At 40.7% G+C, this 23,390-nt stretch overlaps 1 protein-coding gene across 8 annotated transcripts in view; it reads left to right on the forward strand.

The window, feature by feature from the left end:
- The window catches only part of LOC132389065 (centrosomal protein of 128 kDa), a 611,990-nt gene that overhangs the window by 513,693 nt on the left and 74,907 nt on the right, over positions 1-23,390 (forward strand). For 5 of the 8 annotated variants that reach the window (XM_059961488.1, XM_059961481.1, XM_059961513.1 and 2 more), the window contains 2 exons: positions 6,025-6,048; positions 17,978-18,055. In XM_059961488.1, coding sequence (XP_059817471.1) covers positions 6,025-6,048; positions 17,978-18,055 — 102 coding nt within the window. Of the gene's footprint in view, positions 1-6,024; positions 6,049-8,841; positions 9,249-17,977; positions 18,056-22,629; positions 22,679-23,390 lie in introns of those variants that run through there. The other 3 variants (XM_059961530.1, XM_059961522.1, XM_059961503.1) reach the window with 3 other exon arrangements.

The following is a 23,390-nucleotide window of genomic DNA, read 5'->3' on the forward strand; positions in this document are numbered from 1 at the left end:
CCCAAGAAACAAATTTTCACGCAATATCCCAAGGAAAAACGTCAAACTTCCTTTAATGTCATGTGCTAACTAGCTAATTAAAAGTTATCTGCACATTGTCTGCATGGGGATTTTCTAACATCAGTATCTGTCCTTCCAAATGGTTCTGTGAACATTTCACCATGTTCATCTCTAATATTCGTTGACTGTTTCCATTCTGCTTCTTCGATCCCACGCTCTCCCTTGAAAAGGAGTAAAATGGCTTCCCATCATTTTCCCATGCTCTCTCTGGATTGTTCCCAAGACTAATTCTATTGGCTAATTTAACAAGCTTAACTTATCAATCACTGAATTATAATTTTAAACAGCAGAAATGAAATACTCACTTGTATAATGAAATTGAAGAAACTCTTAGAGTAGTTTGAGAAATTCTGAAGAAATAAAAATATCCACAGAATAAATGTATTAATAATATAAAGCATGGTCTTAAGACTGTAAGATCATAAGCTATAGGAGTAGAATTAGGCCTTTTGGCCCATTAAATCTGCTTCGCCATTTCAACATGGCTGATGCGTCTTTTTCTCAGCCTGATCTCCTGTCTTTTGTCCGTATCCCTTCATGCCCTGACTAATCAAGAATCTATCAACCTCTCCCTTAAATATATATAAAGACTTGGTCTCCACAGCTGCTAGTGGCAACAAATTCCACAGATTCATTACTGTTTGGCTAAAGAAATTCCTCATCTCCGTTCTAAAAGGACATCCATCTGTTCTGAGGCTGTGGTCTTAGACACTCTCACCATAGGAAACATCCTTTCCACATCCACTCTATCAAAGGCTTTCACCATTCGATAGGTTTCAATGTAGATTTTAACCCCTCATTCTTCTGAATTCTAGTGAAAACAGGTCCAGAGCCATTAAATGGTCATTTAATCCTGGAATCATTTTTGTGCACCTCCTTTGAACTCCATTTTCAGCACGTCCTTTCTAAGATAAGAGCACAGAACTACTCACAATACTCCAAGTGAGGCCTCACCAATGCTTTATAAAGTCTGAACATTCCATCCTTGCTTTTATATTCTAGTCCTCTTGAAATAAATGCCAACATCACATTTACCTTCCTCACCATAGACTCAACCTGCAAATTAACCTTTAGGGAATTCTGCACAAGGACTCCCAAATCCCTTTGTGCCTCAGGTTTTTGTATTTTCTCTCCAAGTCAACCCTTTCATTTCTTCTGCTAAAGTGCATGACTATATCCTTCCCAATACTATATTCCATCTGCCACTTCTTTGCCCATTCTTCTAATCTGTTTAAGTCCTTTTGTAGCCTCTCTACTTCCTCAAATCTACCTACCCCCACCTACTATCTTTGTATCATCTACAAACTTTGCCATCAATTCCATCATCCAAATCAATGATATATAACGTAAAGAGAATCGGTCCCAAAACAGTCCTTTGTGGAACACCACTAGTCACTAACCACAAAGCCTTCCTTTATTCCCAGTCCCCAGTCTCTGCCTCCTGCCAATCAGCCACTGCTTTGTCCTGTTAGAATCTTTCCTGTAATACCATGGGCTCATAGTTTCTTAAGCAGCCTCGTGCGGCACCTTGTCAAAGGCCTCCTGGAAAATCTAGTTACACTACATTGACATATTTATTCTACTTTGTCTATCCTGCTTGTTATTTCTTCAAAGAATTCCAACTGATTTGTCAGGCAGGATTTTCCCATGAGGAAACCATGCTGTCTACGTCCCATTTTACCATGTGCCTCCAAGTACCCTGAGACCTCATTCTTAATAATTTACTCCAGCATCTTCCCAATCACTGAGGTCAGACTGACAGGCATAAAAGTTCCTTTCTTCTGCTGTTCTCCCTTCTTGAAGAGTAGAATGACATTTGCAATTTCCCAGACTTCTGGAACCATTCCAGAATCTAGTAATTCTTGAAAGATCTTTACTAATGCCTCCACAATATCTTCAGCTACTTCCTTCAGAACCCTGGGGTGTACACCATCTAGTTCAAGTGGCTTATATAGACTTCAGACTTTTCAGTTTTCCAAGAACTTTCTCCCTAGTAATGGCAACTTCACACACTTCATGACCCCTAACACCTGGAACTTCTGGCATACTGCTAGTGTCTTCCACTGTGAAGGCTGATGCAAAATATTTATTCAGTTCATCCGCCATTTCCTTGTCTCCCATTACTACCTCTCTAGCATCGATTTCCAGCGGTCCAATATCCACTCTCACCTCTCTTATACACTTTATGCATCTGAAGAAACTTTTGGTATCCTCTTTAATATTACTGGCTAGCTTACTTTCATATTCTACCTTTACCTTCTTAATGACTTTTTAGTTGTCCTCTGTTGGTTTTTAGAAGCCTCCCAATCTTCTAACTTCAAGAAATCGATGGTAGCAGAACATTGCATTCACAATGGCCATAGGATTGGCTCGATGCCACAAAACTACTGTGCAGTGCCATTGGTTTTTGGGACAGCCTGGTGAAGGAAGCCATTGAAATAAAGCTAGAGGAAAAGAATTTTAACAAAGCCAAAGGCCTTGCTCTAAATAAGAACTAGAATTTGATTGTAAACAAGGTGGGAAAGCAGAGACCTGGTTGGATGAGGGCTAAACAATCAGGAGGGATGGATAATGGGGATATTAATTCCACTTGATTAGACATGCCCAGGGATCTTTACTGATGAAAATGGCAAAGTTGGTCATCAAAAATTTGGTTAAAATCAATACCTGTGCCTGACTGAAAGTCCAAGAAGAGTTTGTTCATCAACTACAGAAGTAATCAAAAGTGGGTACTCGGAAAGATTAAGGACAGAACTGGACCACTCTCCAACACAGTCGAGATTGCAACTGATGTCATCTGGAGACAACACGTTGATCAGTAGAGGACAGCAGAGTTATTTGTTAGAGAAGAAAAGAGGCTACCACTGTCAGAACCACTTCTTACAATCTCTGAGTCAACTCCTACAATCACCACAGAGGAGGTCCCAGAACCTGAGAATGTTTCACAGCCACGAGTCTTACTTGCCAGGCAGAGTGATCCCCCTTGTCAGGAAAGATGCAATCCCACACGAGTAAGAAATCCTCCACAGTGATTAAATCTTTAGGCCTGAATGGGACAATTTTAAGTTTACAATACTGTGGATGTCTATACTATATAGTTGTAGTATATAGTATGCCATGTATATAGCTGAGATGCATTCAGTATTGAGTTGGAGTTTATAACAAAGCAGGGAGGAATGTCGTGTATTTAATATTTAAGTAATATTTGAATAATCTTGTGTGTGAATATATATATAGTATATGTAGTGCTTGATTAAATATCTTTGTTCGTTTAAATAAGTAATTATGAGTTATATGTAAAAATATGTGAATTGTGTATGTCATCATGCGACCATGTGATACATGTGCACAAAGTTAGACTCCCATTCCCGGATTCTCATATTCACCTTTGAATTAGTTTAATGTTCTGAAGTTGCAAAACACAACAGTTTCAATATGAGCTGTTGAATGCTACTAGCGATCAATTTTAAGTTCAGTACCAAAGCACTTAAAAACACGTATAACATGTCTGAACTTCTGAGACAAGAGTGTCTCTTGTTCTGTGATGTTCTGCTGAACATAATAGACATGGTATGTGGCATTGGAATGTGTGGCAACACTTGCTCTAGTTTGAGTCTGAGTCCAGGCCAGGGACTGGAGGTTGGAGGCCCGGTGTCTGTGATGGGCCAAGTACCAGCAAATGGGACAGCCTCTCTGGGAAATAGAGTGGGCAAGGATGAGTTGGGCTGAAGGGTCTACTTTCATCCAGTAAGAATCTGACTCCTTGGCTGTCCTTTGATATCTTCCCGTTTTTGGTGTCAGGCATTGCTGGAATGTCACCCAGTACTCTCAATTGACTGTTCTCTGCATCCATTCGATTAAGTGTCATCTCAGTTGGATTTTGTAAACAACACACACACAATGCTTGAGGAGCTAAGCAGGACAGACAGCATCTATGGAGGGAAATGCACAGTCTTGTCTCGAGACCTTGGTTGGTACTGTCTCGGCCTGAAATATTGACTATTCATTTCCCATCATAGATGCACCCTGAGCTGCTGAGTTCCTCCAGAATTTTGAAGCAGTGAAGAGAGTGGAATTCAGGATAAGTAGTGATAGATTATTACAGCGTCTGCCCTGAAATTTGCTTTTGCGTTTTGGAATTGCATATCATGCTAATTCAGCACTTGCTTATATTAAAGATAACTGTGATAAGCTGGAACATGAAGGTGATTCTATTTATAGAAAAGTTTTATAAATTGGCAATAAAATGTAAAGGAAGAATACAATGAGTGCTGGAAATATAAACCTAAAGAGAAAAACCTGAAAGTATGTAGGAGCATCTGTAAAAAGCAGACGGTTTTGGTATGTCTAGAAGCTGTAATATGCTGGGAAACACAGTTTAGTAGCATAATCACTGGGCTTGAATAAGATGGAAGGAAAACTAGAAGTATTAGTAATATTTTCATGGTCATAGCATGACAATATAGGCACTTTAAATTTATTACTACAAAGAAACAAGAGTAGATGTTATATACTTGTCCTGAATGTTTGTTAGGCCACGCTTAAAATACTATGGCCACTTCCGAACTCCACACCATGAACTGATATAGTGGTTTCTCAAAAAAATGTGAAAAGCAGTGAAGAGGAGGATATCAGAAAATTGATGTCATACTTAATAGGGAAAAACCGAGGAGTTAGCTAAAAGAGGTTTTTTAAAAAGTTCACATTAAGTACAAATATGTTGTTTCTGAGGATGAGCTAGAAGCCCGCCTGTATCACCCAAAGATAACATAGAGAATTAATATTTTAACACCTGAAGTGATAAGAACGTGGAACTCATGAGCGCATGAAATACTTGAACTATGCAGGAGAAGGTAGATAAGAACAGGAGTGGGAAAGGTTGTGCTGAATGAGAGGGTGATAGGAAGAGGAACAGCAAAAATCCTAGTGTGCACAGGGTTGGCAGAACACCTGATTCTTTGTCATATCTCTAGTTATTTACAAAAATATGGAAATTGGGAGCAAATCTCTGGTTGGGGCAGTTATTGGTGGGAGATCATTTCATAACCACCTCCAGGAATGTGCCAAGCCAGAGATTGTAATCATGAGTATGAACTTTTTTTTGTCGGATGAATCAGAAGGGCCATATAAAGGTAGTCAGAAGTGATAATAGGAAGGCCATCTGAAGGTAAAAGCCAAGTGTCAAGAGTGTTGATGGCTTTGAATATTTATTCCACAGCCATGTTTTGTTTTGTTCATGTCTGCCAACATGATTCTGTTCTAGATGATTCTGCAAAGCATTGCTTCTCATGTATAGTAACACACACAAAATGCTGGAGGAACTCAGCAGGTCGGGCAGCATCTATGAGGGAGAAATAAACAGTTGACATTTCGAGCCAAGACCCTTCATCCCATAAGTGAACTGTGTATTCTTCTCCATAGATGCAGCATGAGTTACTGAGTTCCCCTATCATTTTGAGGCCCAGCTTCAAAATTGAGGGATGACCTTTTAGAACAGAGGTAAGGAGGAATTTTTTTAGCCAGAGAAAAATGAATCTGGAAAATGCTCTGCCACAGGCTGTGGTGGAGGCCAAGTCCATGGGGAGATTTAAGGCTTAAGTTGATAGTTTCCTGATTAGTTATTAAGAAGGATTGGTCTTATTTTGCGTGTATTGCTCTGGATTCCCAGAATCTGCAGAATTGCTTGTGTTTCTGATTTACATTTCCTGTACATATTCTGTTTTCCTTTCAAAAGTTACTATTGAATCTGCTTCCACCACCCTTTCAGGTAGAATGCTACAAACCATAATTACTCACTTTACTTCAAAAACATAGACTTGTGCTTTCCATCTAAAGATGCTGATAATAACTGTCTACTTAATGTGTGTCTAATTTTGCTTTAAGTTATAAAGGTTTAGTTGATGTATAGATGTCAAACATTTAAGAGCTGGTTGAGTGATTCATATTTTCATTTATTTTGTATAGGATCGGATCGCAGATTTGGAAACAGTGAGTACTTTCTCCAAGTGTTTGCCTTTGTGATGTGTGTGTGTGTGTGTGTGTGCATGCACGACGTAGCAGTTACTGCAAATGCTTTACAGCACCAGCAATTGAGATCATTCCCGCCACTCTGTAGGGAGTTTGTACATTATTCCCATTTCCTCTGGATGCTCTGGCTTCCTTCCACATTCTGAAGATGTATGGTTAGAGTTAGCAGGTTGTGAACCTTCTATGTTGGTGCAGGAAATGGCGATGCTTGTGGGCATGATGCCTGATGTAATTTGATGAAAATGACATACTTTTCTGTATGTTTCGATATTTTAATGTACATGTGACAAATAGAGCAAACCTTTTTCTTTTAAATGTTTTGTAATTGGCTTTTCCACGTAAATAGATGCCTCTTGAATTTGTTCTCTCAGTTTGACCTAAGCCTATCTGGGTAGGTTAAAACTAGTCCAAGCTCATTGATTTGCACAACGGAAAACACCTTTAAAAGTTTATTAAGATTGGCTAATTATTACAAATAAGAATAATATAATAAACTGTACAAACTACCTTGTGTGAATGTGATCTGTGTAGCCCAATGATCCTATTACACATGTGCAACTGTAACTTCAACTCACATGTCAGTATATCTGTCTAACCCAGACCTTGAAGGTAAACACATCAGGGACCTTGGTGTTCAAATAATAGATTCACAGTCATTTTGTTGCGGAGGATAGAAATGGGATCTTTGACTCATCATGTCCATGCCATCCTCTTTCTGCCATCTTCACTCATCCCTTTTCCCCACCAAGCCTGTTAAAGTACGTCTAAATATCTCTTAAAAGCAGTGACTTTATCTAGTCCTTTCGATGTTTGGTAGTTTTCAATGAGATCCCTATGCATTCTTCTAAATTCCAGTGAGTGCAGGTCCAAAGCTGCCAAAGCTGCCAAAAGTCCCTGACTCCACTACCTCCTTTGTCAGAGAGCTCTGGATATCTGTATGTAAAACAAAACTTACAGCTCAGATCCCTTCCTCTCACATAAATCATGTTTTTGTTGCCCCTATGACAGGAATGATCATCCTCATACTTGTATTGCTCCACACTTTAATTATTATCTGTATGTATATTTTCTACCTTTAGAAGATTTCAAATGTAATTTGACCCTGCAATCTTTGGAGTTTTTCCCACATGTACAGGGGATCAATTCTGCCTATCCCCTCCTTGCAAGTTGCAAAGGCTTGTCCTGACCCCTTGTGTTTGTCACCAGGTCTGGGTGGCCACAAACAAGGTTACTGAGTCAAATGTACAAAAATTTCACCTATAGCAAGTTAGATTGATGTAACCCTGCTTTGATCGTACAATCTATATCCTGTTTATAGCAAGATACTTATGGTTAAGATAGCGCTAAAAATGCATGTGTCTGCTCATTGATAGTTCAAGTGGCAAGAAATTTGACTAAAAACAACACTAAAACCTCTTTTTCTGAAGTAAATTTTATTAAATTCTCACCAAAAACAGCAAGGGGGCGAGTGATAATGAGGCGAGTTCTGGGGATGAGTTAGGGGGCTGGTGTTTTGCAGAATCGATGCAGATGGAGTGAGACATTCGGACAGGAGAAGTTGGGATAGAGTAATTCCATAAGACATAGGAGCAGAATAAGGCCATTCAGCCCATCGAGTCCACTGCCATTTCATCATGGCTGATCCCAGATTCCATTCAACCCCACACACCTGCCCTTTCATCATACCCCCTGAAGCCCTAACTAATCAGGAATCTATCAACTTCTGCTTTAAGTATACCCCTGAACTTGGCCTGCACGGCAGTCTGAGGCAGAGCATTCCACAGGTTCACCACTCTCTGGCCTCTTTACTTCTGTTTGAGAAGGTCGCCCCTCAATTTTGAAGCTGTGCCCTCTAGTTTTGAATACCCCAGCAGAGGGAACGTCTTCTCCACATCCACTTTATCTAGTTCTTTCAATGTTTAGTAGTTTTCAATGAGATCCCTATGCATTCTTCTAAATTCCAGTGAGTGCAGGTCCAAAGCTGCCAAATGCTCCTCATATGTTAAGCCCTTCATTCCTGAAATCATCCTTGTGAACCTCATCTGGACTCTCTCCAATGAGAACACACCCTTTCTGAGATAAGCAGCCCAAAATTGTTGACAATATTCTAAGTACAGCCTGAATAGTGTCTTATAAAGTGTCAGCATTATCTCCTTGTTTTTATATTCTATTCCCCTTGAAATAAATGCCAACGTTGCATTTGCCTTCTTTACCACAGACTCAACCTGTAAATTAACCTTCCTGGAGTCTTGCACGAGTCTCTTTGTACTTCTGATGTTTGAATTTTCTCCCCATTTGTTCCTTTTACCAAAATACGTCATCATACATTTTTCAACACTGTATTCCATCTGCCATTTTTTTGTCCATTCTTCCAATTTGTCTAAGTCCTGCTGCAATTGCATTGCTTCCTCAGCACTACCTACCCCTCTACCTATCTTCATATCATCCGCAAACTTTGCTACAAAGCCATCAATTCCACTACCTAAGTGCCCATACAACTGGCTTTGGTGGGAGGTTGGATCGTTTTGGGCACCGAAATGATTTGAAGAGCTTGAGAGCAGCTTCGGGCTGGGCGGTGAAATCTGGGCTTGAAGTGAGTTGCTAGGCTGCATGGTCTAGGCCTCAAGCCCTTCAGAGTAGCCTTGTCATAGTGCAAGGCACAATCCGTTGTTTAGACAATTTAAAAGCCGTCCCAGATTGGAGATAAGAGACAACTTCACTCGCTCTCTGCGTTGTTCACTCCTCTCTCAACAGCACCAGAACCTTTCGCTGCAGAGGTTTCTAGTTAGAATGCAAGGTACAATCAGTTGTTTGGTCAATTTAAACGCTGGTCTGGGTGGACTGAAAAGACAGGGTGTCGGGATTCAAAGGAAGAGGTGATTACACTCGCTCCCTGTGATGGTCACTCCTCTCTCCATGGCGCTGAGGCTATGAATACTGTCCTAGCTGCTGTGCTCTGCTAATGTGATGAACTGATAAGCAAGGCTTTGGGCCTACTCCTGGCTGCTTCAGGTTCAGATCTGAAGACTCAACTTGGTTTGGACTGTTGTTGCTTGCTTTAATTGTTCAGATGATTTGTGTGTTTTTTTCTTTTCCCTTTCTCTTCTGCATCGGGTGTTGGCCTTTTATTTTATGAAATTGGATTCTTTCAGGTTTCTTGCTTTGTGGCTACCTGTAAGTTAACAAATCTCATGGTTGTATACTTTATACATTGTTTGATAATGAATGTACTTTGAATCTTTGAAGTTTATTAAATGCTCTATTTAATGAACCAACCTATTGTCATTTATGAATGCAGTTTTGCTTGATATTTGTCTGTTACCACAACAAAGGCTTCTTGCCAGAGCAACATCAGAGTTAATGAGTATCCTGAAAATTTGATGATTGGATTTTAGAGTAGAGACAATTGCCCAATTAAAGCTTTCAAATGTTGGATATAAATTTTGACTTGGTTATTATTTATGTCTATAAGTGTCTTTGACAGCCTACCACAAGTCTTCAGATAAGGAAGTTATCAACCTCCAACTTTATAAATAACTTAAAATTTTAATTAATGTTAAAATTTGTCTGTACAAATAATTTTTCCAGCAATTCCTTGATCTTAAACCCTGTTCAGTAGACAGTCCCTTGGTCTTAAGGTATGCAATTAGTCAAAATTTGGCCAATTTTTACTCAGTGTTTACTTACCATGAATTAAATACCTTTTTTTTCTGCTGGTTTAGCTACAGATGTATTAGTGCTCCATCAAATCAGCCATGTAATCTAAGGCTAAATTACTACAACTCTGGCAGGGTTTGCAAGACATTACTTCCTACAAAGCAAAACCCAATAGTATGAATGGCAACGATGCTTCCCTACCAGATGAACTCAACGCCTTCTATGCCCACTTTGAAAGGGAGAATATAACCACAGTTGTGAAGATCCCTGCTGCAGCTGATAACCCTGTGATCTCTGTTTTAGAGGTTGATGTTAGGCTGTATTTAAAGAGAGTGAACCCGCACAAAAGGCGGAAGGTCCCGATGGAATACCTGGTAAGGCTCTGAATACCTGTACCAACCAACTGGCGGGAGTATTCAAGGACATTTTCAACCTCTCACTGCTATGGGTGAAAGTTCACACTTGCTTCAAAAAGGCAACAATTATACCAGTGCCTAAGAAGAATAATGTGGGCTGCCTTAATGACTATCTCTCGGCAGCACTCAAGTCAAGTCAAATTAGCTTTTATTGTCACTTCGGCCATAATTGCTGGTACAGTGCATAGTTAAAATGAGACAACGTTTTGAGAGGTTGGTCATGACTAGACTGAACTCTTGCTTCAGCAAGGACCTGGACCCATTGCAATTTGACTATCGCCTCAATAGGTCAATGGCTCTTCACACGGCCTTAGACCCACCTGGATAACACAAACACCTATGTCAGGATGCTATTCATCAACAATAGCTCAGCATTTAATACCATCATTCCCACAATGCTGATTGAGAAGTTACAGAACCTGGGCCTCTGTACCTCCCTCAGCAATTGGATCCTTAACTTCCTAAGCAGAAGACCACAATCTGTGTGGATTGGTGATAACATCTCTTCCTTGCACCTCAGGGGGTGTGCTTAGCCCACTACTGTGTGGCTAGGCATAGCTCAAATACCATCTATAAATTTGCTGATGATACAACCATTGTTGGTAAAATCTCAGATGGATACGAGAGGGCGTACAGGAGTGAGATATACTAACTAGTGGAGTGGTGTTGCAGCAACAACCTTGCACTCAATGTCAATAAGATGGGAGAGTTGATTGTTGACTTCAGGAAGAGTAAGATGAAGGAACACGTACCAGTCCTCATAGAGGTTTCAGAAGTGGAGAGAGTGAGCAGTTTTAATTCCTGGGTGTCAAGATCTCTGAGGACCTAACCTGGTCCCAAACATATCAATGCAGTAATAAAGGAGGCAAGACAGCGACAATACTTCATTCAAAGTTTGAAGAGATTTGGTATCAACAAAGACACTCAAAAACTTCTATAGATGTACTGTGGAGAGCATTTTGACAGGCTGTATCACTGTCTGGTATGGGGGAGGGGCTACTGTACAGAACCAAAAGAAGCTGCAGAGGGTCATAAATTTAGTCAGCAGCATCCTTTATTAAGGACCTTCAGCACCCAGAGAGTGCTGTTTTCTCACTGTTAACATCAGGTAGGAGGTACAGAAGCCTGAAGGCACACACTCAGCGATTCAGGAACAGCTTCTTCCCCTCTGCTATCTGATTCCTAAATGGACATTGAACCTGTGAACACTACCTCATTTTTTAAATATATTTTATTTCTGTTCTTCGCATGATTTTTAATCTATTCAATATACATATTCTGTATTATTATTTGTCTTCTTCTGCATTATGTATTGCATTGAACTGCTGCTATTAAGTTAACAAATCTCACTACACATGCTGGAGATAATAAACCTTATTCTGGTTCTGATTCTGATAAAATTACTAAGACAAAAATGTGATAGTGTGTAAACAAACTGCCAAATCAATGAATTGTAGAGTACGTTAAGAAGATATTCATCCATTGCACTGTCTGTTAACTGAACAAAACATTTGATCAAATTAGTTATGCAGGATCAGCAGTACTGTGCAAAAGTCTTAGGCACATATACTTTTGCACATTACTTTAGTAATTTTATGCATTGCGTTGTACTGTTCTTGGAAAAAAGAAACAAATTTCACGACATATGTGAGTGAAAATAAACTTGATTCTGATATGGGTCTCAGTTGTGGAGAGGGGCAGGAGTGGGAAGCACCAGAGAGACATTCTGTAATGATCAATAAACCAATTGTTTGGCCTCAGGTGACCTTGGCTGCTGTCTCAGGGCTGATGTATCTGCATCTGTGCCACCCTCCACCACTGGCACTCCTTCCCTAGCACCACACCCCTCCCACAGTGCTCTGCCCTTGTCATTCCCAGCATCCTTTGCTCCCATCAGGTTTACAAACTTGCTTTCTGCTCTAGATTGACAAATACAATACTGTACAAACGTTTTAGGCACCCTAGCTATACATACGTGCCAAAGACGTTTGCACAGTATGGTATCCTTCGATTTTTTTTGCAAATCTGGTCCGGGATTTCTTTATTAATTCTCTTGCTGGCATTTTTATATTGCCTCAGACTTTTGTTTGCAACTTTCCCGTCATATTTTTTACATCACATGCCGGTTTTAATAAACCTGATTCTGATTCTGCTGAGGTTCAATTGACTGGTCGGTGATTGTTGGATTTGTTCTTCCATTTTGTTCTTGAACAAGAGCTCAACATTTGCACTTAGAGTCATAGAGTGCTACAGCGCAGAAACAGGCCATTCAACCCATCTAGTCCATGCTGAACAGTTATTCTGCCCAACTCATCAAAACTACACCTGCACTATAGTCCTCCATGCCCATCCCATTCATGTATTTAACCAAATTTCTCTTAAAAGGTCGAATTGAACCTGCATCCACCACTTCTGTTGGCAGCTCATTCCACATCCTCACCACCCTCTAAGTAAAGAAGTTCTCCTTCATGTTCCCCTTAAATATTTTACATTTAACCCTTAACCTATGATCTTTGAGTATAGTCACCGTACCTCAGTGGAAAAAGCCTGCTTGCATTTATTCTGTCTATAACTCTCATAATTTTGAATACCTCTATCAAATCTCCTCTCAATCTCCTATGCTTCATGGAAAAAGTCCTAACATAGTCACCCTTTGCCTATAACTCAGGTCCTCAAACTATGGCAACATCATTGTAAGTTTTTCTCTGCACTCTTTTAATCTTTCCTCTAGGTAGGTGACTAGAACTGCACACAATACTCCAAATACTTCCTCATCAATGTCTTATACAACTTAAATATAACATCCCGAATCCTGTGCTCTATACAGGCGCCATATTGAAGGACATTTGGAAGATTCTGGTTCATCGCTGTGCAATTTTTTACTTACCTTTGACTCACGAACCTAGTTTGTGGCGCATCCAAACCTGGTGATTATTCTAAGTGTAGCCATCTTTTCAAAGTTTGATAATAAATTTACTTTGAACTTTAACTAAATATTTTCACTTTGAATTGTCCCTATTCCTTTCCCATTGCTTATTTAAAGCTTATTTACCTTGATCACTGCTCCCTATACACTTAGTGAATACTTTATCAGGTCCACCTTCTCATTAACGCAAATATCTAATTAGCTAATCATGTGGTAGAGAATCAGTGCATTAAAACATGCAGACATGGTCAAGAGCTTCAGTTGTTGTTCAGACCAAACCTCAGAATGGGGAAGAGATTAGACTTAAGTGACTTTCACTGTGGAATGAATGTTGATGCCAGACAGTATTGTTTGAGTATCTCAGAAACTGCTGATCTCCTGGGATTTCCATGCACAACAGTCTCCAGAGTTTACAGAGAAGGATGCAGAAAGCAAAAAGCATCCAGAAAGTGGCAGTTCTGTGGGCAAAAATACCTTGCTAATGAGAGAGGTCAGAGGCGAATGGCTGGACTGGTTCAAGCTGACAGGAAGGCGACAGTAACTCAAATGTCTAACCGTTACAACAGTTCATTGTGCCATTGAATGACAACATTTCACTCAGGCCTTCTTTGTAATATCTCTATCCTTTTTCTACCCTGAGTGGCAGAATGAGTGGCACAGTAGTGCAGCAATGCTGTAACACTATTACAGCACCATTGACTCAGGTTCAATTTCACTACTCTCAGTAAGGTGTTTGTATGTTCTTCCCGTGTCTGCAAAGGCTTCCTCCCACATCCCAAAGACATATGGTTATGGTTAGTGAGATGTGGGCATGCTATGTTGGTGCCGGAACCATGGTGACAATACAGGCTGCCCCAGCACAATCCTCGCTGATTTGATTTGATGCAAATGAAACATTTCACTGTATGTTCCAAAGTGGCAACGCTAATCTAATTTAACCTAATTTACTTTAATGTAATCTATTTTAATCTAATCTAATATAATGAATGCTAGCTGTGCTCTGGACATCTCCCTGTAAATGCCTCTGCCTTTTTAATACAGCTCTTTTAACCTATTTCTTTGATGTTGCCTTTAACAGCATCTAATTCATGAATAATTGTTGTGTATCCTTTTTCCCTTCCATACCTAACCTTAGACTATTGATGCTATTTGAAGAGGACTGTAGGCATCTTCACACTGATATCATTGTCCAATGCAGGGATTGTGGGCTGATGACCTGCCCTCTCTCTCCTTCTTTACTGCCTGATCTTCTGCCTTTGTAGTGTGTTGTCATTTGCACAGGTCTTAACGTGTTCTCTGGCCAACCACCGTAAAAAACCATGTGGGGGGGTTCTGGTTAAAATAAACACTTTCATGAGCTTTTTCAGTGAATGCTGTGCTCATTGGATTATTGAAAACTGGCATGCTTTCCATTTCAAGACACTGAGAGGTAGAGGCACAGTGAAGCTTTCCTTCACATGGTCAATACTTATTGGATTTAGAAGTCCAGGTTGAGTTTAGATGATGCTGCACTTCCATGCTTATAAAACCCGTGTTGATATTATTCCTGTCTATTGCAGTGTGTAGCCAGTCCATCACATTATCAGCAGCATGCAAGTGATTCAAGATTCCAGTTTATTTGTTATGTGTACTTCAAAACACAGTGACACATATCGTTTGTATTTACAACCAATACACCCACAGTGCTCGGCAAAACAACACAGAACACAACAAAAACAGAGCATACCAAGTGACAAAGCAACAATAGCAAAACGAGTCCCATTCCTCCCTCGTGGATTTACAGATTGGGCCTTTGATTTCCCCAGTTGGCTTTCAAAGATTCGCAGGCTCAGGGGCTCAATCTACTGGGCCTTGACTTCTGCTTTCTGATCGACCTTCAGGTACTTATCAACCTTTAAGCTTCGATCTTTGGTATTGAACCAGGACTCAGTGATGATGATGATGAATGAGGATCCCAGATTAGTGCATCACTTTACAGCACCAGCTACCTGGGTTCAATTCCCGCTACTGTCTGCAAGGAGTTTGTACATTCTCCCAGTGACTGTGTAGGTCAGGGGTCGGCAACGTTTACCACTGAAAGAGCCAATATGGACCCATTTCCCACAGAAAAGTTGGGAGCCACAAAACCCGTTTGACATTTAAAATGAAATAACACTGCATACAACGGTTTTTTTTCCTTTATGCTATGTATAAACAAACTATAATGTGTTGCATTTATGAAATTGATGAACTCCTGCAGAGAAAACGAAATTACATTTCTGCATGCAACAAAAACATTTTGAACTCCGAAAAAAAGATGTTGGGTTGAAAGTTACTCCATAGTTAGCCTACCTTGGATCGAAGAATTAAAAGAAAGCGCGCACTGGCGGGTGTCAGGCATTGGCAGTGGTGATGTATATTAATAGCGATAAAAAACACGTTGTAGCGGTGTGCTACACGCAGCGCTAAAATAAAGACACTGCAGTCAAGGTAACTTTATTCGAACTAAACAGCCTTGCTTTACAGCCTCCCTCAACCCGTCCCCGTGGGCGCGGATGCTCCAAAAGACACATACTCACAAACCCCCGTAGGCTATCTCCCTTAGCCGGAACGGTGGCTAATTGTGAGCCGGTTCGGATGTGCCAGGAAATGGGGTCTCCACAACATTTTTAGATTGTACAAGATCACCATAATCTTCAAATTTCGAATTACATTTCAAAAACTAACAAACCACGGGGAGCCGCAGCACAGAGATCAAAGAGCCGCAGGTTGCCGACCCCTGGTGTAGGTGCTCTGGTTTCCTCCCACAGGTCAAAGATGTGACAGTTAGTAGGTTAGTTGGTCATTGTAAATTAAGTTGAGTTTATTTGTCAAGTGTGCAGCAAAATACACAGTGAAATGTTGTTTGTGTCAATTACCAGCACACCGGAGGATGCACTGGGGGCAGCCCGCAAGTGCTGCCACACATTCCACTGTCAACATAGCATCCCCATAATGCTTCAAGACACAACAAGCAACAAACAATAGCAAAAATGTGCCCTGTTTTTCTCTCCTGCTCATGCACTAGCACAGTTGTTTAACCCCAGGACAGGCCTCCAGCCTGTCGTTATAATCTTGAGGGACTTGGTTAGTGACTTTTCTGCAGTGGTTATACTGAGCAGAGCAGCCTAAGATTTGAAAGCCAAAGAGCTAGTGTCTAAAACTGTTTGTTTCTCTAGTAACCCTAGTGGACTAGTGTAAAGCAGCTTCTTCATTCCTTTCCAATATTGGATGACTTTCAATTGTAAGTTGCAGGTTTGTGGTTTACCTACCAATGATTCATCACTGCACGCCCCCTTGTGTGTTTGCTTCCTGAGGTCTCCCATGAAGAATAGTCATATTGGCAAAGTATGTGTCTTGCCCTGACACGTTAGTCCAGTATGGATCCCAGTTTGTGAGAGGAGTTGGTTGAGGTACAAAGGCTATTGTAGATGAGCTTGAAAAATGAGCCCACCTTTTCTTGACTACATTTGTATCCTTCTACCACATCTCATCCCATGATCTTCTCCTCTTCCTGCTTCGGAACAAAATGAAAGACTGTTTTCTGTCAAGAGAGGACCATGGGCGTCCCTGCCAATTAATAACAGGCGTCCAGCAGGTCATTTAGCACTTGTAAGAGAGATAGAATTAATGCTTCAAGCTGAAGATCCTTAATGAGAATTGGAAAAGTGGAAAAGAAGTGTAGTTTTAAGTTGCAGAAGGATTAATAGACAAAGGGAATAGTGAGCCCAAAGTTGCTGAATTCTGTGAGGTTGTTGATAGGCACAAGATGGAAGCTTTTGAGAAGGTGCAGAGGAGATTTACCAGGATGCTGCCTGGACTAAGCAGCATGTAAGGATAGGTTGAATGAGCTAAGGTTTTTCTTTCTGGAGTGAAGGAAGGTGAGAGGTGACATGATAGAGGTGTACAGGTTGGTAAGAGGCTCAGATAGAGTGGATAGCTAGAGACTTTTACCCAGGGTGGAAATGGCAACTGTGAGGGGGATTGGAGGAAAGTACAGGTTTTTGTTTTGAAACACAGAGAGTGGTGAGTGCGCAAAATGCCCTTCCCGAGGTGGAGAAGAGGCAGTTAATTAGAAATATTTATCAGACTCTCAGATAGGCACATGAATGAAAGAAAAAATGGAGGGCTATATGGGAGAGAAGGGTTAGATTGATCCTGGAGTAGGTTAAAAAGTCGGCACTACATCGTGGGCCAAAGGGCCTGTTCTATGTCCACATTGCTGTTTCGAAATACTATTTTCAACAATTTTGCTTTTTCCCATGTCAGAAGCAGCTCTGACCCATGTTTCACAGGTTTTCATATGTCCGTTTGTTTGTTCTGTCTCTTTCTCACTCTCTCCCCCTCATTTATCTATCTATTATATCTCTGTAAATAATGGTATCACCATGGAAACCCTGCTCCCTCCCTGTAAGACACAGTCCATTTGTCCTATCCATCTCTAACCCATTCTCCCTTCCCACTTTTCCACATTTGACAAAAGGCCTTCAACCCGAAACATTAAGCCAATATCTTTCCGCAGAGGCTATTTGACCATCAGAGCACTCCTCATGTTTTCTAATTTTATTCCAGATTCCGTAGATGTGCAGTTTTCGATTTTCAGTTGCATCTTTGAATGTTTGCTTTCGCTAATAAAAGAGAACAAAGCTTTGCATTGTTTGCTGTGTAACTCTGGCTCACAAGTTCTGTCCCCAATGGGAAGCGTGAACTACGCGTTCTGCTATGAAGGGGAACTTTAGCCTCCGTATAAACTGTTAATAATCAGTACACAGTTCCACAATTCTGTTTACTTGGTCACATTGGTCTTACTGCTGTGGTCTGTTTGAACAAACTGAGTGAGTCTGAGTATATTTACAGTTTGTTCTGCATTTAGGGCACACATGTGACACTGGACCATCTTGAATCAGTACCAGAGAGGCTGAGTACCTTGGACACCATCCGGGATCTGGAGGTAAAGATGCTTTATAGTTGTTTTCACAGCAAATCCAAATACTACCTGCAAAGAAAAAAGTATTGAAAAATGACAGGTGAATTTTTAATGCAGACAGTGTGAAATGTTGCACTTTGAAAGGACAAATCAGGGTATGATTTACATGGTAAACAGCAGGGCACTGAGGAGTGTGGTAGAACAGAGGGATCTGGTAGTACAGGTTCATCATTCCTTGAAAGTGATCTCACAGATAGATAGGGTCATAAAGAAAGCTTTTGGCACATTAGCCTTCATAAATCAAAGTATTGTGTACAGGAGTTGGGATGTTAGATTGAAGTTATACAAGACATTGGTGAGGCCAGATTTGGAGAATTGTGTGCAGTTCTGGTCACCTATCTGCAGAGAGGATATCAATAAGATTGATAGAGTACTGAGAAAATTATTTGGATGTAGCTGGGACTTGGGGACCTGAGTAATAGGGAAAGGTTAAATAGGTTAGGAATTTATTTGCTAGAGTGTAGGAGAATGAGGGGAGATTTGATAGAGGTATTCCAAATTATGAGGAGTATAGAGAGGGTAGGGGCTGGCTGGTGGTGTAGTGGCGTCAACAATAGACCTCGAGGCAGATGGTCCCGAGTTCGAATCCAGCCAGGTCCCAACTTGGGCAACAGCAGCATCTGCACGGAAGCAAGGCCTGGCAGTCTACTGCCAGGAAAACCCTATGGACAACTATAACTAGTCGACAACGACGAGATGACTCTCAACTACAACAAAATAAATAAGGTAAATGCAAGCAGCCATTTTCCACTAAGGTTCAGGTGAGACTAGAACTAGAGCGATAGGTTTAGGGTGAAAGGTGTAAAATTTAAGGGAACCTGAGGGAGAAACAACATGTGTTGAGGGTATGAAACAAGCTGTCAGTGGAAGTGGTAGATAAGAGTTTGACTGCAACATTTGAGAGGTTTGGATAAGTACAGGGCTAGGGAGGGGGAGATGGAATGCTATATTCCAGGTGCCGTTGATGGGGCTCAGCAGCATAACAGAAGGGCCTTTTTCTATAGTGCTCGATAACTCTATAGCTCTACTAAAGCATTGAATTTTGCTGAGATTTCTATGAAAAATATCTTATGTCTAAAGCACGGAATCTCAAACACTTAGAATTATTTGAAACTTGTTATCCCATAATTGTCCTTTGTAATTTTTTTTAAAAGAAAAGGCATGCTTAAGTGCATGGTCAGCAGGGTCAAAAATGATGTGTTTTGGGGGTCTCTCTTCCCCCCTCCCCTACTCAGGGTATATATCGGAAGCGTTGCATACACAGCACCTCCCATCCTTCCTACAGTCCCTTTAATCTCCTGCCACCAGGCAGAAGGTACTGCAGCTTAAGAACCGGTACTACTGGGCTGAGTAACAGCTTCTTCCAGCCCCTCTCTCCCAAGCCATTAGACTTCTTAAAATCCTGCTGCCACCCAGCAAATATGTACACCCTGTCTGAACGTCCTGCCCTCCTCTGCCCTCCTCAACTCACTGATACAGCCGTATCCTGCACTGGTCATTTTTCATATCTTCATACGACTGCTTGTTTTATTATAATAATGCCGGTAACATTACACTGTCTTACATTAATATGCACCTTGCACTTTCCATCAACCTGTCAACCTTCAGGTCATGTTACTCAGTAACTTGTGCTAGTATTATTTTGTGACTGTATGTCCTGGATTGAAACTATGTGTGCTGTGTATGACTATATTTACTGCGTTTCACACCTTGGCCCCAAAAGACTGATGCTTTGTTTAACTGTATACATGTGTATGGTTAAATGACAGTAAAATTGAACTTTTGTACCATTCTCCTTGGGGTTGCAGTGAGGACCAAATGACACTGTCTGTCACATATATTCATATATTGAACATTCTTGAGATCTGGGCATTGCAAAACAAAGCCCACAAGTGTCAAGCAACACACACTGGTGCAACACAGCAGGCCAGGCAGCATCTATAAGGGGAAGAACTGTCAGGACGAAGGGTCTGGGCCTGAAACGTCAACAGTGCTTCTCCTTATAGATGTTGCCTGGCCTGCTGTGTTCCACCAGCATTTTGTGTGTGTTGCTTGAATTTCCAGCATCTGCAGATCTCCTCATGTTTGCCCACAAGTATCACCGTGCTTCTGGCGTGCCCACAATTTACTAACCCTAAGCAGTGTGTCTTTTTTGTGGAATACGAGAGGAAACTGGAGCACCTGGAGGAAACCCATGTGGTCACAGAGTGGGGTTATAATTGGGGATGTAGATTTTCAGTAGTAAAAACTCAAACTGTATTTTTCACCAGGAAAAGAATTGAAATAGGGAAGAAGTTAAGGATGTATGGGATTGAATTAGAAAGGGTTGGATCATTTAAATTTCTGGGAGTTATATTTGATTCATGATTAACATGGAAAGACTATATCAGGAAAGTTGAGGAGAAATGTAAAAAAGTAATAAACGTGATGAGATGTTTGACTGGTAGGGAATGGGGAGCAAGTTGTTCAGCATTGAAGAGAATGTATGTGGCTTTAGTAAGATCTGTGTTGGATTATGGAAGTGTAGCATATGGATCAGCAGCTAGGTCTCTTGTAAGGAAACTGGATGTGATTCAGGCTCAGGTTTTGAGAGTGTGCAGTGGGGCTTTTAAAACATCACCAGTATCAGCCCTGCAGGTAGAAATGTGAGTAATGCCTTTGGAATTAAGAAGGATGCAATTGATGGCAAACTACTGGGCTAATTTGCAGGGACGCAATGATTCTCACCCAGCTAAAGGAGTGTTGCAGGAGTCCTGGGAAAATGGGAGGTTTCAGAGGGAAAACTTTAGTCGGGTAGGGAATGATATTGCTAGATCATGTGGAGTGTTTGCTCTAGGGATAAGTCCTTCAGTAGTTTATCTGGTTGTAGCTCCATGGAAGCTTGTATTGCCTGACATAGACTGGCATTTGTTAGAGGTAAAAAGGAAAGGAAAATATAAAACTGATTTGTTAAGTGCATTTAACCGTCATGTGATGGAAAAGTATAGTGATTATACTCAGGTCTATACAGATGGTGCTAAGGAACCTGAGACAGGAGTGACAGGGTTTGGGGTGGCTATACCAGTAAAAACAATTGCAATCAGCAGAAGAACATATGATAAGTTAGCAGTGTATACAGTGGAGATGATGGCAGTGTTGCTTGCGTTGGGTTGGGTGGAGAAAGCTAGACTAGTCAAAGCGTTGATATGCTCAGATTCATCTTCAGTACTAGCAAGTTTAAGGTCTTCTCACTCAAACGGCCAGCAAGATGTACTTCATGAAGTCCTTCAGTCAGTCACAAGAGTTGCAAATCAGGGAGGTCAGGTTAAATTTCTATGGGTTCCAGCTCATGTAGGGGTGAAGGGGAATGAAGGGGTGGATGAGTTAGCAAAGAGGACATTAAAGAAAGAAAATATAGAAATGCACATTAGTATCAGGAAAGCAGAGGTTAAGTGTGTACTCTGGGAAAAAAAATCAACCAAATATGGCAAGAAAGATGGGACAGGGAAGGGAAAGGGAGGCATTAATATCAAATACAAAAAGTGTTGCAGGTACTAGGGTAGGTAGATAGAGAAGAGAAGAAATTGTGTGGACTAGGTTAAGGCTGGGGCTCTGTGCACTAAACCAAACATTGAAAATGTAGGGGAAACACCAGGCAGGATTGTGTAAGGAATGTCAGGAAGAGGAGTCATGCCTTATTTTGCAGGTGGGTTGTCAATCTCTGTAAGTTTTGTCTAGTCTGTTGTTTTTCTTTGTTCTATTGTGAATGCCTGCAAGAACATGAATCTCAAGGTAGTATGTGATTACTTCTACATATTTACATAATAAATTGATTTTGAACTATAAACTTTGAAGATAGCCAACCACTGCCAATTATGTATCATTAGACTCTTGATGATTAACATTCTGTCAGTGCATTAAAGATGAGCTAAGCGCAAGTGGAAAAAAGCTTTACTTTGTAATTTAGAATGAGAAGAAGCTCTCTATAGCCAGCATGGTCCTGAACTCACCCTGCACCCTCACTGCATTCATTAAGACAAAAGCTTTTCTTACAATGCTAACAAGTGCTGCCCACCTGTTTTTCATTGTTTGTTAAGCCTGTTGGCATTGCAGTCACTGCATTGAACTTAGCTAATCCTCTGTGATGTACTTTGTGTGGCTGCGAGAAAGAATGTGAACACAATACACTGCAAGTGTTCTTTTCAACCACATGTGGATGCTGAAAAATATTTCAAATGAGTTAAAAAGCTGCTGGGGCTTCTGAGAGTTGGCATTGTTTCCAAATCAACAAGCACTTTGTGCTGTTTGACTTTGTGCATTTATTTCTCCTCCACAAAACATGCACCTCATGTTCTATGTATTACTTATTTACTTTTTTTATTATTTTGCATGATTTGTCCTTTTTTATGTAATGATTGTTTGTTATGTGTGGGTTTTTGTAGTCCCTATTGTATTTCTTTGTTTACCTGTGGGTGCCTGTAAGAAAAAGAATCTTGGGTATAATTTGATAATAAGCTTACTTTGGAGTTTCAACTTTGAAAGTAAACCTGTTCTGACAGCTCATTTAATCATTCGGCCTGGTATGGAAACACCGAAGCCCAGGAATGGAAAAGACAACAGAAAGTGGTGGATAAAGCCCAGTCCATCACAGGAAAAGCCCTCTCCTCCACTGAGCACATCTACATGGAGTTGCTGCCACAAGAAAGCAACATCCTTAATCGAGGACTCCTACCATCCAGGCCATGCTCTCTTCTCACTAATACAACTGGGCAGAAGGTACAGTTGCCTTGGGTCCCACACCAACAGGTTCAGGAACACTTATTGCCCTACAGCCACCAGGCTCATGAACCAGTGTGGTTAACTTCACTCACCACAATTCTGAACTAATTCCACAACCTACTGACTCACTTTCAAGAACTCTGCAACTCTGCAACTCAGTATTATTTATTTTTTCTTCACACAATTTGTCTTCTTCTGCACATTGGTTGTTTGCCAGTCATTTGTTTTTTTAATAAATTCTATTGTATTTCTTTATTTTTCATGTAAATTTCCGCAAGAAAATGAATCTCAAGGTAGTATATAGTAACATATACTTACTTTGATAATAAATTTGCTTTGACTTTGACTTTGACTTGTACTTCACTAATAAGGCTGTCATCACCTCTGGAATCTGTTTATTCCTCAGAGTATTCTGATGTAAGGTGACAGCTCATGTAATCTAAATACTTTAAAAGGTTACACTACAATAGAAATCCCCATGAAGCAATGCAGTTTGGGGAGAGGAAATAGGCTTTACCACATATGGCTGCTTGTATTTCTT

This window comes from Hypanus sabinus, chromosome 2 (assembly GCF_030144855.1).
Source record: "Hypanus sabinus isolate sHypSab1 chromosome 2, sHypSab1.hap1, whole genome shotgun sequence".
NCBI classification, from domain to species: Eukaryota; Metazoa; Chordata; class Chondrichthyes; order Myliobatiformes; family Dasyatidae; genus Hypanus; species Hypanus sabinus.